General features: G+C 59.2%; 7 protein-coding genes across 7 annotated transcripts; 3 read left to right on the forward strand and 4 right to left on the reverse strand.

The window, feature by feature from the left end:
* Positions 1-118: 118 nt before the first annotated feature.
* ACA1_002730 (uncharacterized protein) lies at positions 119-596 on the reverse strand (the record flags this gene model as incomplete). Its single annotated transcript, XM_004334217.1, has 3 exons — positions 119-180; positions 210-484; positions 559-596. 3 exons carry the CDS (start codon positions 594-596, stop codon positions 119-121), a joined length of 375 nt encoding a protein of 124 aa, XP_004334265.1.
* A 449-nt stretch (positions 597-1,045) lies between these two features.
* Positions 1,046-3,820, reverse strand: ACA1_002740 (kinesin motor domain containing protein; the record flags this gene model as incomplete). The annotated part of the gene is made up of 7 exons (XM_004334218.1): positions 1,046-1,150; positions 1,223-1,870; positions 1,941-2,027; positions 2,097-2,681; positions 2,766-3,352; positions 3,423-3,579; positions 3,653-3,820. The coding sequence occupies 7 exons, from the start codon at positions 3,818-3,820 to the stop codon at positions 1,046-1,048; spliced, it is 2,337 nt and encodes a 778-aa protein (XP_004334266.1).
* A 146-nt stretch (positions 3,821-3,966) lies between these two features.
* ACA1_002750 (Fbox domain containing protein) lies at positions 3,967-5,459 on the reverse strand (the record flags this gene model as incomplete). Its single annotated transcript, XM_004334219.1, has 8 exons — positions 3,967-4,212; positions 4,285-4,387; positions 4,460-4,567; positions 4,631-4,710; positions 4,744-4,886; positions 4,975-5,164; positions 5,233-5,307; positions 5,394-5,459. The coding sequence occupies 8 exons, from the start codon at positions 5,457-5,459 to the stop codon at positions 3,967-3,969; spliced, it is 1,011 nt and encodes a 336-aa protein (XP_004334267.1).
* Positions 5,460-5,691: 232 nt separating this feature from the next.
* ACA1_002760 (uncharacterized protein) lies at positions 5,692-6,342 on the forward strand (the record flags this gene model as incomplete). The annotated part of the gene is made up of 4 exons (XM_004334220.1): positions 5,692-5,713; positions 5,799-5,959; positions 6,026-6,092; positions 6,155-6,342. 4 exons carry the CDS (start codon positions 5,692-5,694, stop codon positions 6,340-6,342), a joined length of 438 nt encoding a protein of 145 aa, XP_004334268.1.
* A 394-nt stretch (positions 6,343-6,736) lies between these two features.
* ACA1_002770 (Fbox domain containing protein) lies at positions 6,737-9,086 on the forward strand (the record flags this gene model as incomplete). Its single annotated transcript, XM_004334221.1, has 10 exons — positions 6,737-7,133; positions 7,204-7,296; positions 7,426-7,507; positions 7,598-7,793; positions 7,901-8,001; positions 8,087-8,154; positions 8,224-8,339; positions 8,428-8,692; positions 8,786-8,946; positions 9,024-9,086. 10 exons carry the CDS (start codon positions 6,737-6,739, stop codon positions 9,084-9,086), a joined length of 1,542 nt encoding a protein of 513 aa, XP_004334269.1.
* A 202-nt stretch (positions 9,087-9,288) lies between these two features.
* On the reverse strand, positions 9,289-10,553 carry ACA1_002780 (RNA recognition motif domain containing protein; the record flags this gene model as incomplete). Its single annotated transcript, XM_004334222.1, has 6 exons — positions 9,289-9,646; positions 9,733-9,820; positions 9,887-9,977; positions 10,057-10,127; positions 10,210-10,359; positions 10,445-10,553. The coding sequence occupies 6 exons, from the start codon at positions 10,551-10,553 to the stop codon at positions 9,289-9,291; spliced, it is 867 nt and encodes a 288-aa protein (XP_004334270.1).
* Positions 10,554-10,669: 116 nt separating this feature from the next.
* On the forward strand, positions 10,670-12,774 carry ACA1_002790 (UBA/TSN domain containing protein; the record flags this gene model as incomplete). The annotated part of the gene is made up of 4 exons (XM_004334223.1): positions 10,670-10,858; positions 10,960-11,409; positions 11,496-11,727; positions 11,798-12,774. 4 exons carry the CDS (start codon positions 10,670-10,672, stop codon positions 12,772-12,774), a joined length of 1,848 nt encoding a protein of 615 aa, XP_004334271.1.
* Between the last annotated feature and the right edge of the window lie 106 nt (positions 12,775-12,880).

Raw genomic sequence — 12,880 nt, forward strand, 5'->3', positions numbered from 1 at the left:
CATTGGTGTTGTAGGACAGGCGAAGGTCCCACGTCGCCATGTAGGTTGTATTCGGTCCACTTCTGCAATACCACCATTCACCACTTTTGATCAAGAGTGTTGCGGGTAAGCCAGGAATTCATGTCTCCACGTACCGCCGCTCCGCTGAAAGAGGACTTGCCACGCCGACCATCCAGAAGCCTGTTCTGGAGGCGAACGAACTGTCGAACCCGTCGGCAGTGGTCGAGATGAGGGCGCCCTGGTCGAACTGCACCCCGGCATCTGTGAGAACGACTGCGGGTAGAGGATGAACCGCGACTTGCGGGGCGACAGATGCGTGAACGCGAACCGGAACGCAGAGGCCCTTTTCCGTTCCGTGTCCTGCCGCTCGTCCAAGGGGATGTAGACCGGCTTCTCGATGGTGCTGACCCGCTCCTCTTGGAGGAGGCCGGAACCCTCCGAGAGGGAGGCGTGGTAGAAGTGCAGGGGCAGTTCATCGTCGCCACTTCGCCCAGTCCGGCGAGGGCCAGGGCTGCAGGCAGGACTAGGGCCAGTACGGCGATGGCGGCCAGCGCCGACCGCTGCCAATGTCGCAGGCGGCCCAGAGGAGGAGTCATGTTGTCAGTCAGTCAGATGGTGGAGTGGTTATGGTACAAGTGGCGGTGGTGGACTTGATGTGCCGGTGGGTCGGATGCGAAGTGGCCTTAGGGCTGGTAAGGGTCAGAAGAAAGGATCGCCACTCGGCGCCATGTGAGTGGGAGCTGCAGGACGATCACCCAACATCAAGGTTGTACGAACACCACCCCCGCAACAATCACAACCGCGCAATGATTGGCCTTGCGAGGGATCCCCTTCTTCGGCGTGGCTCCGGTTCACTCTCACCCATTGGATCCCTCCACGCGCCATGTGACCGCGGTTCACTAATTGTGTCCTGGTGTGTGAATCAATGTTTATGTACATGGAGGGGGTCGTTGACCTTACCCTTCGCCGCCGGCCTGAGGGCCAACCTTGGCCGTGTGGCGATGGTGTGCATCGAATGGTGTGGAGAGATGGCAGCTGAAGTTGTTCAGTTGACGAGCTTGGTGCGTCGGCCGAGAGTGCGCTTGGCCACGGTCGCGGGCTTCACCTTGGAGGGCGCGTTCTCCTTGTCAAACGAATCTTCCATGAGCTTCTGCACAGTGCAAAGTGGATGGATGTTAGGTCGGGTCGGACCAGGAAGTGGGCTTGAGAAGGAGGTACGTACCAAAGGAGACTCCTCAATCTTCTTCTTGAGCCTCTTCTCGGGCGTGAAGGCGTCCCGGAAGAGGTTGCTGGCTTGCTTGGCCTTCTGCCTGATGAGGGTGCCTCCGCCCTTCTTGTGCTTCTGTCCCGAGGAGGAGGCCTCTTCATCGTCGCTCGATGCCTGCTCCTCCTCGTCCATCTCGTCGCTGACGCTCTCCTCGCTCTTCCTCTTCTTCTTCGCTGGCGCCTTGGTGGCCTTCTTGGCGGCAGTCTTCTTGGCGGCGGTCTTGGCCACCTTCTTCACCGCCTTCTTCGGCTTCCGCGTCTCCTTCTCGTCCTCCGATGCCGACTCCACGTTCGAGTCGTCAGACGAATCGTCGGACACGTGCTTCCGCGTCTTCTGCTGGCCGTCTCTCTTCCGCTTGGCGGTCTTGCTTTCGTAGGGGCTGTCGTGAGCCGCAGCTCCCCTCTTGGCGGTGCCAGCGCGCTTGCTTGACTGCTGGAAGGCATCGTCGTCCGACAGGGTCTCCTCGGAGCGGAGGTCGGTGACAGTGTCCTCCTTGGGCGGTGTGACGACGATCGTGGGAATGGGGGACAGGCGCGTGGGCGTGGACTGTCCGACGGTCGCCGTGCCCTTCCTAAGCTCCGCCAGCTGGGCCTGGCAGGACTTCTGTGACCGAGTCACGTCGCCGTGTGAGGCGAGTTGCATGAACATACAGAAGATGAGCAGCGGCACGTACCAACTCTTTGCGGTACTTCTCCATGTCCATCAGCTGAATCTGCAACGACTTGATGGTCTTGTCCTTGGCCGCGACTGTTTGCTCCAGCTGAGCATTTCGCAAAGTTAGCCGGTCGTACATGCAATGAGAGAACATCAGGGCCGCGTGGTCGCGTACCTCCTTGTACTGGCACTTCCAGTGGTTGGCGTCCATCTGCGCGGCGAGCTCCTCGAGAGCGGGCTTGGTCGACTGCGTCGGCTGTTGCGGCTGCGAGTCCTGGAACTGGATGAACTGGCTGAGGATGGCAATCTTCTGCTCGTACTTGTCCTCGGCGAAGGCCCGAGCTCGCTCGACGCTCTCGCGGCCCATCACCTCCATCTCCTGCAGTCGCTTGGCCATCACCGACGTGCACTCGTCCCTCACTTCCATCTCCTTGTTGGCCAACTCGACGTCCTTGTCGTAGAGGCGCTGGTGCATCTCCTCCAGCTTACGCGTGAGCTCTTCGATCGTCCCGCGGGCGTTACCCAGCTCAGCGCTCGGGGCAGCAGGGCGGGCCACCGACATAGGCGTAGCGGGCACTCGTCCGGCTCGCTTCATGTTGGTGCTCACCTCCTTAGCCGTGTTGGCAAAGTCCAGAACGGGGATGGTCTCGTCAAAGTCCTCCTCAGCGGGGCTGATGTTGATGATCATCCGGCCCTTGGCTTGGCCGATGAAGAAGTCTCGCACAGCCTGCGTCAGCTTCGACTCACGGTACGGGATGACCTGCAAAACAGTCAAATGGAAAGCACACCGCCCACGAGGTAAGCGGTAATGCCGAGAAGCTTGGACGGAAGGGGGGGGGCGTACTATGTTGGTGGCACCGCGCTGGATGGCGACGATGGCATCGACGCACTTACGGAAGGTCATGAGGGCGTTGTTGATGTGGCCGGCCTCCTTGAGGCGGGTGCCGGTGTTCTGTGTGCGCTTGGCTCGCTCGGAGCCGGCGAGATCGACGATGCAGAACTGGACTGTCGTAGTACAGTTGGGCGCCTTGTTCCTGACCATCTCGAGTGTGTAGCCCGGGTTGATCTTCACCAGCTTGATGGTGAACAGTGAATGCGACCGCGACGAGTCGTGGTTGAGCTGGGTGCCTGCCACCTGCCTGTTCTTGAGGCCCTGCTCCACCACCTGAGTGGCGGCCTCCATGGTTCCGATCGGTTGCTCCGACACGCCGCCAAAGTAGGTGCCCTTGTCGTTGGCCGCCTCCTTGAGTTTCAGCTTCTCGCGCTGGTTGAGGAGATCGTAGAAAGACTCGCCGTAGACCTCCACGAAGCTCGCAAGCAGGAACATCTGCTTCTTCCGCAGCTGCGGGCGGACCTGAGCGAGGATCTGCTTGACAACCCGAGGCAGTATACCTTCCTCTTCATCTTGGCCGTAGATCGTATACGTCTTGCCTGCACAGGATAACAAATTAGTCTTTCACTAATGGGCAAGCATTCGGAGGCAAGGATCGTGAGAACGTACCTGCATTGGAGTTGCCGTAGGCAAATAGGAAGCAATTGCGATCAGACTCGAGAAAATCGGTGACGAGGGGCTGTGCCACGCGCTCGAAGACCTTCTCTTGATTCGCGTCCTCGGTGAACACTTCGTTGAACGAGAATGTGGTCTGCTCGGTGCGGTCCTGCTCGATGCGAAGATGAAAATGTAAAAATGGAGCGCAAATGATTATCGATGTGAACCTACAGAGCTCGTACCTTGGTCGGCACAACAATGGAAGTGGTGGTGGAGTCGATGAGCATGGACTTTTGGCCTTCCGACACGGGACGCACACGAAGGAACACATCAATCAGCTCCTTTTGCTCGCCTATCTCGTACTTCTTCGCCCGCTTCATGGGTGTGAAGCTCGCCCTGAGGGGCGTCATCGTCGATGAGCGAGATGGCGCGGGTGAGGGTGGCACCCCTGCGCTGGTGGGATCTTCGTTTCTGAGCCGCTTTGATCGAAGCATGTTCTGGAGCCCTTGCCTTCTTTCTAATCACTCTTGTAGCCAATCTGCAAGCTTGCGCCAACTCAGGTTGGCGTTGTGTTTGGGCGCCCTTCATTTTGGCGCGAAAAAGGTCCGTTACCGAACCGGTTGGACGAAAACTGAAAAATTGAAAGAATCAAGAGGGGGGAGAATCGCCCGGTCGGTAGGAGCGGACAGAAGGGCAGCTTCTCAGGCGGCGGTGCGATGATCTGCACACTTTCATCCTTTGCTGTAAAGAACGCGCAAATGCGCAGCGGCCACGCCGAAGCCCCCGCCACATGCGGGAACACCTACAAAAGGGAAGGCGCCAGTGAGTGACTGCCGGGATGCTTCAAGAAGGGAGCCGGAGGGGTGGTGCACACCAAGGGCTGATAGACCATGTTGAAGTTCTTGTAGAAGATCACGTAGGGGTGCACGTCGTGGTGATTGCGGCGATTGGAATGCGTTTCCGTTACAGTGATCACCCTGCCATGCGCCAGGTGAACCTTGTAAGTTATTCAGGCTAGGCAGCCAATTTGTGGGTAGAGCGGCACGTACTCGGCCCATCCCGATGCACTTGACGTCGCTGTCTTGAGATCACGCAGGCCAACTTGTACGGTGATGATGTCGCCTTTTGTGAATTGCGCCGTCTCCGTATCCTTTGCACTGAGATTGGCATGAGTGCGCATGCCATGCGGAGCGTCAACACGAAAGAGGTAACACGTGTACTTGAAGGGAGCGTGATTGCCGTTGGCGTGGATGTCCCCATCGTGATAGTAGCTTGCCATGAAGGAGACGCTCTGCCGCGCCTGTGATAACCACGAGACCGCCGGAAAAAGGACCGATAGTCCATGCTCTGGCTTCTCTTCCTTTTTGCTCAGGCCAAGGAACGAGTACCACTTCTTCGACTTTTTCTTCATCTGTCCGCCTCCTTCTGCCTCCTGGCGGGTCTTGTTGTATGCCGCGTAGTCGCTTTGTGTAGTGACTGCCAAACAGAAATAGTAGCCTGGATGTTTGGGGGTGAGCATTCAACGCGAGATCGGACCAACTTCTGTGGGGTACTGAGTGCGTACTGGGGTCACAGTCGATGAGAAAGTGCACCACCGCAGTCGTGGCGTTGGGGTTGGCACGCACGCAGGCGTAGACCTTGGAGTCCACTGAGGGATAGCGCGTGTGGGAACCTGGGAAGCGTGCACGTCGGTCGATTTCGTCTATGAGCACTTCACTACCCTCGACTTCTTCGAAGGTGGGCAGGGTCAAGACCTGGCGTGGCGTGAGCGCAACCATCACACCACCAAGGGCAAAACAAAAGGACAGGAACATGACAGCACCTCGGAGAGTTGAGCATTGGCACGGACGATGGAGTGGAAGTCCCGGCACACCAACGCCGCCACAGCCACGTCGTGCTGCCCCCCCCCCGCAAAGAACGACACACATGTTTCTTTTGAGCGAAAGAAAAACAAAAGCAAAGCAAAGATTAATAGCCACGTACACGCGTGGTGAGGAAGGACAGTATGTGGTCCCACAGCTCCTGTGGCAGGGTGTTCGTGCCTTCCATCTTTCGGTTGCTTGAATAGAAGCTGGGAGCCAGTCCAACTGCGCCGAAAAATGTGCTTGCCCCAGGTGAGGGTCGAACTCACGACCTCTGCGTTATAAGCACAGCGCTCTACCAACTAAGCTACTGGGGCTTTCGCAACCGCTGGAAGTGGTGGGATGCTGCGACAAACTTGCGTGCTCTTTTACACTACCGCTCATTCATCTTTTTTGCTAGCGATCAGCAGCGCGTGCAGATGGAATCCGTGCTCCCTTTCTGTACCCGCCCATGCTTTCAATCGCAATTGATGGTGCATGCCACCATGCATCATTTCATCTTTGAACTTACCTGGGAGAGGTGCAGGGGCGTCCTCTTCGCTCTGGCTTGTTGCCGTGGGCATGCTGTGGGGCTGCACCAACCCACTCATTAAGCTGGGCAGCAAGGGCGTCACCGATCTGCCGAAGCGTTCCCACCCGGTCATGCAGTTCCTTGCCGAGACCTTCTTTCTTTTCACACGATGGCAGGTAGGTGGTGATTGACACAGGCGCGCAATTCGGGATTTGAGATTAAGATTGTTGTGCGTTGCGCAGTACCTAGTTCCATTTCTGCTCAACATGTGCGGCTCCGTGGTATTTTTTTGGTCTCTGGGAAGTGCTGGTACCTCAGATCCCCCCCCATCCCTCGCGTGACTTCGTGGTTCGCTCACTCAGCTCATGCAGAAATATCCTTGGTGGTGCCAATCACCAACTCGCTCACCTTCCTCTTCACCACCGTGACGAGCCAGCTGCTCGGCGAAACTCGCGGGGTTAATCGATGTACGCACTTTCGTTTTTTCATCCCGCTCTCACTCACTTTCCTCATCTATCGATTGCTCCAGCTACACTCGCAGGCATGGCTCTCGTCTTGATCGGAGTGTCCATTTGTGTCACGAGCAAATCGTGAGCGCTCCCTTATCTTTCGTCTTCAGCGGTGTTGCCCTAGCTACGAGGCAAGCATGCGACGAATGCCGGAGAAGGGAGAAAATTAATGAAGGTGGCCCGTACAACAAGAGTGGCGGAGGTTGGACCGCTGGTCGTTCTGCAGACTCTCAGCTTCACCTGTTGGCTTCTTCGCGCTGCGCACCATTCTCTCTCCTCCATACTCTCACGCCAACTTCTAACGAAGAGGAAGACCCACCCCGTCTCTTCACGCCCTTCGTTAAAGCACCATCTTCTTCTTCTTCGCTGCTCCGCGCAGCTTGACTTCATCAGCACATCAGCCTCATCTACTTCCGGGACTCCAACATAACATAGCTGAGCAGGATGTTTGCTCCCTCTCACTTCCACTCGCACTACTTCGACGACGGCTGCTCTACAGATGAATTCATCGACGCCGAGGTCAAGGTCGACCTGCAGCACGTCGAGTTCAAGGGCCTCCGCCTCTCCTCCCTCCCTCCGCCCCTCCACCATCACCATCTCGGCTCCGACCCCATGTCCATCGTAGATCCCATGCTCGAAGAAGATGGCGACCAGATGCTCGAAGACGCGGACCTCGCCGACTACGCCTATGCGACGGGCTTCGGCGGGGGACTTGTCGGGGCGACCAACAACATCGAGGTGCTGCCCAACGAGGTGTTCGTTCTCATCTTCTCCTACCTCGACTCCCGCGAGCTCCTGACCGTCGCCTCCACCTGCCACCGCTGGCGCCACCTCGCCGAAGGTACTCTTTCTCTCCGCTGTTGCTCTGCTGAAGCTCGGCCCAACTCATTTCCATGGGCTTTGTTCAACAGAGGAGACTCTGTGGAAGCAGGAGGTGGTGCGCGGTTGCCGCTCGCATAGTAAGGCCCACGCCCTCCTCAAGCACTACACTCCCCTCCTGGCCGGTACGTCTACACCACACCCTCCTTCTCCATTGGCGGGTTGATGGTCGCTTTCGTTCTTTGATTCTCGCTTTACCGTCGCTTTCGTTCTTTGCCAGCGTAAGTGACATTCGTTCTTTTGTATCGGTGTAGCTTCGAGCAAGGAGGCCGATCGGGAAAGGGCGACGGGTCAGTCCCGCTGGAAGTCGGTCTGGCTCGCCCAGAAGAAGACCAAGTACGCCACTTGCACTCGTCGCTCCACGCCGTCAAAACGAAATCTGCGGAAGGACGCGGCAGGTGGTTAACGCATGTATTGTCAACGCAGGGGCAACTGGCGCAAGGCCGCCTTCCGCAGACGTCTGCTGCCCAAGCAGCACACGGCCGCCGTCTTCTGCCTGGCGTTCGACGACGAGCACATCGTGACGGGCAGCAGCGACCACACCGTGCAGGTGTGGGACATCAACTCTGGCGCCCCTCTGCGCAGCCTTACCGGCCACCAGTACGCCGTGTGGAATATCAAGGTATGCGCCACCGTCCACCACCCACATCGCGAGACAGGAAGTGGCATTGCCACACCAAACTTTAATTAACACAAATTCCGGGTGTGGGATTGGTCCAATGCGCGTAGTTGGTGGGCTCGACCGCCATCTCGGCCTCGTACGACGGCACCCTGCGTCTGTGGGACGTCAAGACGGGCAGGAACCTCAACACCCTCCGCGGTCACGCCTCGTACGACCCGCCCGCCAGCCTCTTCTTTCACTGTTAGCCCTCCCCCCATCCAATCAAAGCTGAACTAACCGTTGGGTTCTTACAGGGCAATCTGGGGACTTGATGCAATGGGCAACAAGGTCGTGAGCAGCTCCACCGATACCTTCATTCGCCGTACGTCGATTTCCAGCCATTTCCGTCGTATCAGGCGCTGTGACTCACAGACGCGCCCCGTGATACCAGTGTGGGACATGGAGACCGGCGAATGCGAGCGTCGTGTCGCCGCCAACCAGGACACGATCTGGTGCAGCCAGTTCCTCGACCAGAACACGGTCATCACCGGCGGCGCCGACATCAGGGTACTCTCTCGTCGCTCTCTGCCCTCCTGACCGTGACTGCACGCGGGGCGAATGCTAACACTGCGTGCGGTTGGTACCAATGCATTAGATCTGGGACTTGCGTGTCAATACGGGCAACGAGGGCGAGTGCACGCCCGTCTCCCAGTTTTCGGGCCACAAGGACGCCATCCGCTGCCTGCAGGCCGACTCCAACTACGTGGTGTCGGGCTCGTACGACAGCACGGCCGGCGTGTGGGACAGGATCGCCGGCAAGCGCCTATGGGAGCTGAGCGGCCACACCGACTCCATCACCACCCTCCAGTACGACACCTCTGGCATGCTCATCACCTCCTCCTTCGACCAGTCCTTCCGAGGTACCCTTCGTCGCCAGTGCCACACTCTCTCTTTCGCATTCTTTTCTTTTGATGATGTCGAGAGCTGAATTAATCCTGGTCTGGGGTGCGTAGTGTGGGACATCAAGGACGGTACGCAGATGACGATGTGGGGCAAGGCCGACGAGGAGCAGGGCAAGTTCGAGGTGCAGCGCGTCGATCACAACGAGACGGCCGAGTCCGTGGAAGACAAGGGCGGCAAGGTCTACACCCTCCGCTTTGATGACCACCGACTGGTAGGCCCTCCCTTCCCTCCCCTATCCTAGTGGCCCACCACGCAAGATCGCTCACGTTGGCCTTTTTCCCTGCGTAGATCACTGGCCGTGAAGACTGTCGCCTGAGGATTGACGACTTCTCCGCCCGTTCGCTGTACTAAAAACCTTGCTTGGCGTCCCCAAGAGACATGGAGAGAGAGAAAGAGAGCGAGAGACGCAACTCGTCTGGGAAGCGGCGGTGTACAACGCAACGCACCACTCACACCGCCGCGCGAAGTCACTTCAACGTGGGTGAATGTATGTACATTTTGTTTCGATGAATGAACACCGTGTTCGAGAACAACCTGAGCCGTTGTGTGTCAGCTATGTATCGCGTCGGGAACGTTTGTGATCTCTTGCGCTGTCGGTGCTTCTTCTGTCTCTGTCCCGACTCGCGTGGTCCCTTTGCCGCCTTTCGTCTTCGCGGTCATCCCTCCCCCTTCGTTCTCGCTTGCGTTCGTGCTCAGGGTCCTCCCTTCGGCCTCGCCTTCCTGCATGGTCGCCCTCTCCTCTGCCGCTGTCGCGCCGCTCGAGCCCGCGTTGTTCCTCCCGCTGTCGCCGGTCACCTCCCTCCGCCTCCTGGCCCCTGTCGCGCTGCCTATGCGCAAGGTCCTCCGACGCCTCCCTCTCGGCCTGCCTGCCGCCGCGTTCGCCCGACATTCCGCCTCTCTGCTGCGCTAGCCTGCGCTCACCACAACAGCAGCAACGGCTAGGGTCAGACTGGGCCTAGGAGGGGGTAGGAAAGGCCATGGCGGCCGGCCGTCGTACTGATTGAAACGGAGGGGCTGGCGCCATGGTCGGTCTCGCCCGCCGAAGCGTATCTGCCCCGACTCCTTCTTGCCCCCGAGCCCGCCGCCTGTCCCACACGTGTCGATGGGTAAGACACACGAGCGGAGCAGGGCGTCGGCGCTGCGGCGCGTACCGAGGCGCCGCGGAACCCAGCCTGCCATGGTCCTCTCTCGCTCCATCTCCACCAGCACGCGGGCCTGATCTATGTCCTTACCGTGCATGTCCTGCCATCGTGAACGTGAGCCGAGCGAGCTCTGGCGCGCATCCAACCGCGTACGTAGCGCAAGCCAGAGGGAAGCGCACCCGGTAGGCCGCGTGTGCGTCGCTCTCGTGTTCGTACTCGACGAAGGCATAGCCTTTGGACTTGCCCGTCACTGTTGGCGCGAGTCAGCACGAGTGAGGCGAGCGTCGTGGATGATTGTTTGGGGGGGGGGGCTGATGCGCCACAAGGCGTACCGATGTCGCGCACCAGGCGCAGGTGGCGTATGGGGCCGAAGCGCTCGAACGTGGTCCGCAGCGTCTCCTCGTTTGTCACAAAGTCGAGCCGCCCTACGAACACAGTGCGGCGAGCCGAGCCCCTGATTTGTGGGTCCTGCGACGGATCATCTGTACGCCAGCGGTCAGCACCAGTAAGAGCAGAAAGATGAGCAGATTGGTGGGGGGGGCTCAGTACACTTGGCATTCAGGGCACGCAGGATGGCGTGGTCGTGTGGCTCCGGGTCGGTGCCGTCAATTGACCCCGCACGGATGGCATCATAGGGCTCGTCCGGTGCCGCAGTCCCTCCTCTCCTGTGGTCCATCCTTGGTTTCCGAACACATCTCTTTTCTTTTTGTTTTCTTTCTTTTTAAATTCTAGGAATTAATCTGTAGGGAACAAAGAAAAAAATAGTGGCCTTTTGGGGCTGAACAGCCAGAGATGGAGGTGAGGGGACAACTGGTTTTGTGGGATGGGCGGGAGGTGGAGCTGTCGGCAGGGGCGGACATCGTGATGGGGCGCGGCTCCCCACTCTTGGGTATCAGCGACAAGCGGTGCAGTCGCCGCCAGGCTGTGCTCACCTTCCTGCCCCCCGCCACCCCCAGCGACCAACCCTTTGCCCTCGTCGCCGTACGTCCCTCTTTTTTTGTTGTTCATTACAATAAATAAATAAATAAATAGAATATATTTATTTTAGGCAAACTAAAATATTACTTATTTTCCTTACGCAGCACGGGCCGAACACGACGTTCGTGAGGAGACGGGGCGCGGAGGAGCGGGAGGGAATGGCGAAAGGCGAAGTCTACTTCCTCAACGACGGCGATGTGATACGCCTGCCGCCCGACTACCACCCGATCGTTTTGCGCCTCATCAGCGTCGGCGGCGAACAAGAACAGACCCAGGTCAAGCAGCAGCGGCGCGCAGCGCCAGCGGGCCACCACGCAGTGGCTGAAGGCGGGATGCCATCGTCCATGGAGGTGAAGGAGAGCCAGCAGGAGGAGCCCCTGGCCGACCGGCGACAGGGAGGCGCAGGCAGGAAAGGCCGTCGGTGGATGCGCGATGATGCCCCTTTGACTGCGACTGAGCCAGACGGCCAACGCAAGGACGAAGAGGACGGGGGTGTGCGGAAGGACGCCGACGCCATCCTCCTCTCTTCAGTGAGCGACCACTACAGAGAATGCGTACGCACCGTTTTTCTTCTTCTGTTCAACAGGTTGGGCGGAGATGACAATTTACTGACACACACACACAACACTTTGTGGCGCAGATAAGTGCGGTGAAGCGAGTGCTGCCGGAGAGGTCGGTGAGGGAGATCATCGCCGCCCTTGTCAAATGCCAGAAGAACGTGGAACAGGCGATCGACCTCCTCGTCTCCGAGCCGGCAGACCACGCGGCGCGGGTCCAGCCGCCTCTCCCGTCATCGCCAGCGCCACCGAATGTCTCCCCTATTCGCGAGCTCTCGCCCACCGGCGCCTCCAGTCCGTTCCGCGTTCCTCAAGGTACTCTCGCGCTCCGTCCCCCTTCTTCCCTCTGGTGAATGATGGCATGACGATCTTGTTTGCCCACCAGGAGTCGACCAAGCACCCAAGGAGGCGCGAATCGACGAGTTCGCCCATGCGCCTGAGCTGCCGGAGGGGGCAGAGGAGGGAGCAGAAGAGGGAGAGCGAGCCGATGGTGGTCGGCTGATGGGCCTGCTGCCGGACTTCCGGCCGCTCTCGATGTGGTGGCAGGCAGGGTCTCCTGCCAGTGTCGACGGCAGCGCAGTCCCTCCGAGCGAGGCGAGAGAGGATGCGGTGATAATGGAAACGAGCGATTCCAGCGCGCCAGCGGAGGCCACGAGGCCTGCCAAGCCGCCGACCAGCGGGTGGATCAGACGCAAGCGTAAAAGCGACGACATCAGGCCCGGCCGTGCGAACGAGGACGCGGCGCTGCCAGAAGACGCCGGGGAAGAGGAGGAGGAGAAGGAGGAAGAAGAAGCGGAGGAAGGCCTGACCAGGAAGAAGAGGCGGACCGTAGGCCACGATCGTGACCACGACGCGGAAGAGCCGAAGCGAGAGGCGCAAGGAAAGGAGACGCAGAGTTCAGACGACGAGCTGGAAGCACGGCCAGCTGCTTCGGATCGTGACACGGAAGCCGAAGTGGTGGCGGTGGCGCGGGCGACCGACGAGCTGCCGCCGAGCGGGGATGAAGATGTGGCGGTCCTGCAGGCCATGTTCGAGGGCGTGGAGGAGGACGAGCTGCGCAAGGTGCTGCGGGAGAACGGCGGCGACGTCAACCAGGCCATCGATTCACTTCTCAACCTCATCGCCATTCGCAACGGCGAGGCGGGCAGCTTGTCCATGGACCACCGAGAAGAGCCGGAGGTGGAAGCGCGCGAGGAGATGCACACAGAAGCAAGCCATCGTGACAACGTCAACAGCGAGGACCCAGGCGAAGACCTAGGCATTGACATCGCGCATGACATGGAGCTGGGCGAAAACGAGGAGCGGATAGTAGACACTATGAAGGGTATGCTATTCTACGACGCCCCATCCTTTTCCTGTTGACCCTTCACTTTATCTTCACTGCTCACCCGCGCTCTCTGGACAGATGCCATCGTGGAGGCCTTGGCCGAGTCTTATCTGCGGAAAAAGGGCCTCGTCGGCGAAGACG

This window comes from Acanthamoeba castellanii, assembly GCF_000313135.1.
Source record: "Acanthamoeba castellanii str. Neff unplaced genomic scaffold scf7180000082937, whole genome shotgun sequence".
NCBI lineage: Eukaryota > Discosea > Longamoebia > Acanthamoebidae > Acanthamoeba > Acanthamoeba castellanii.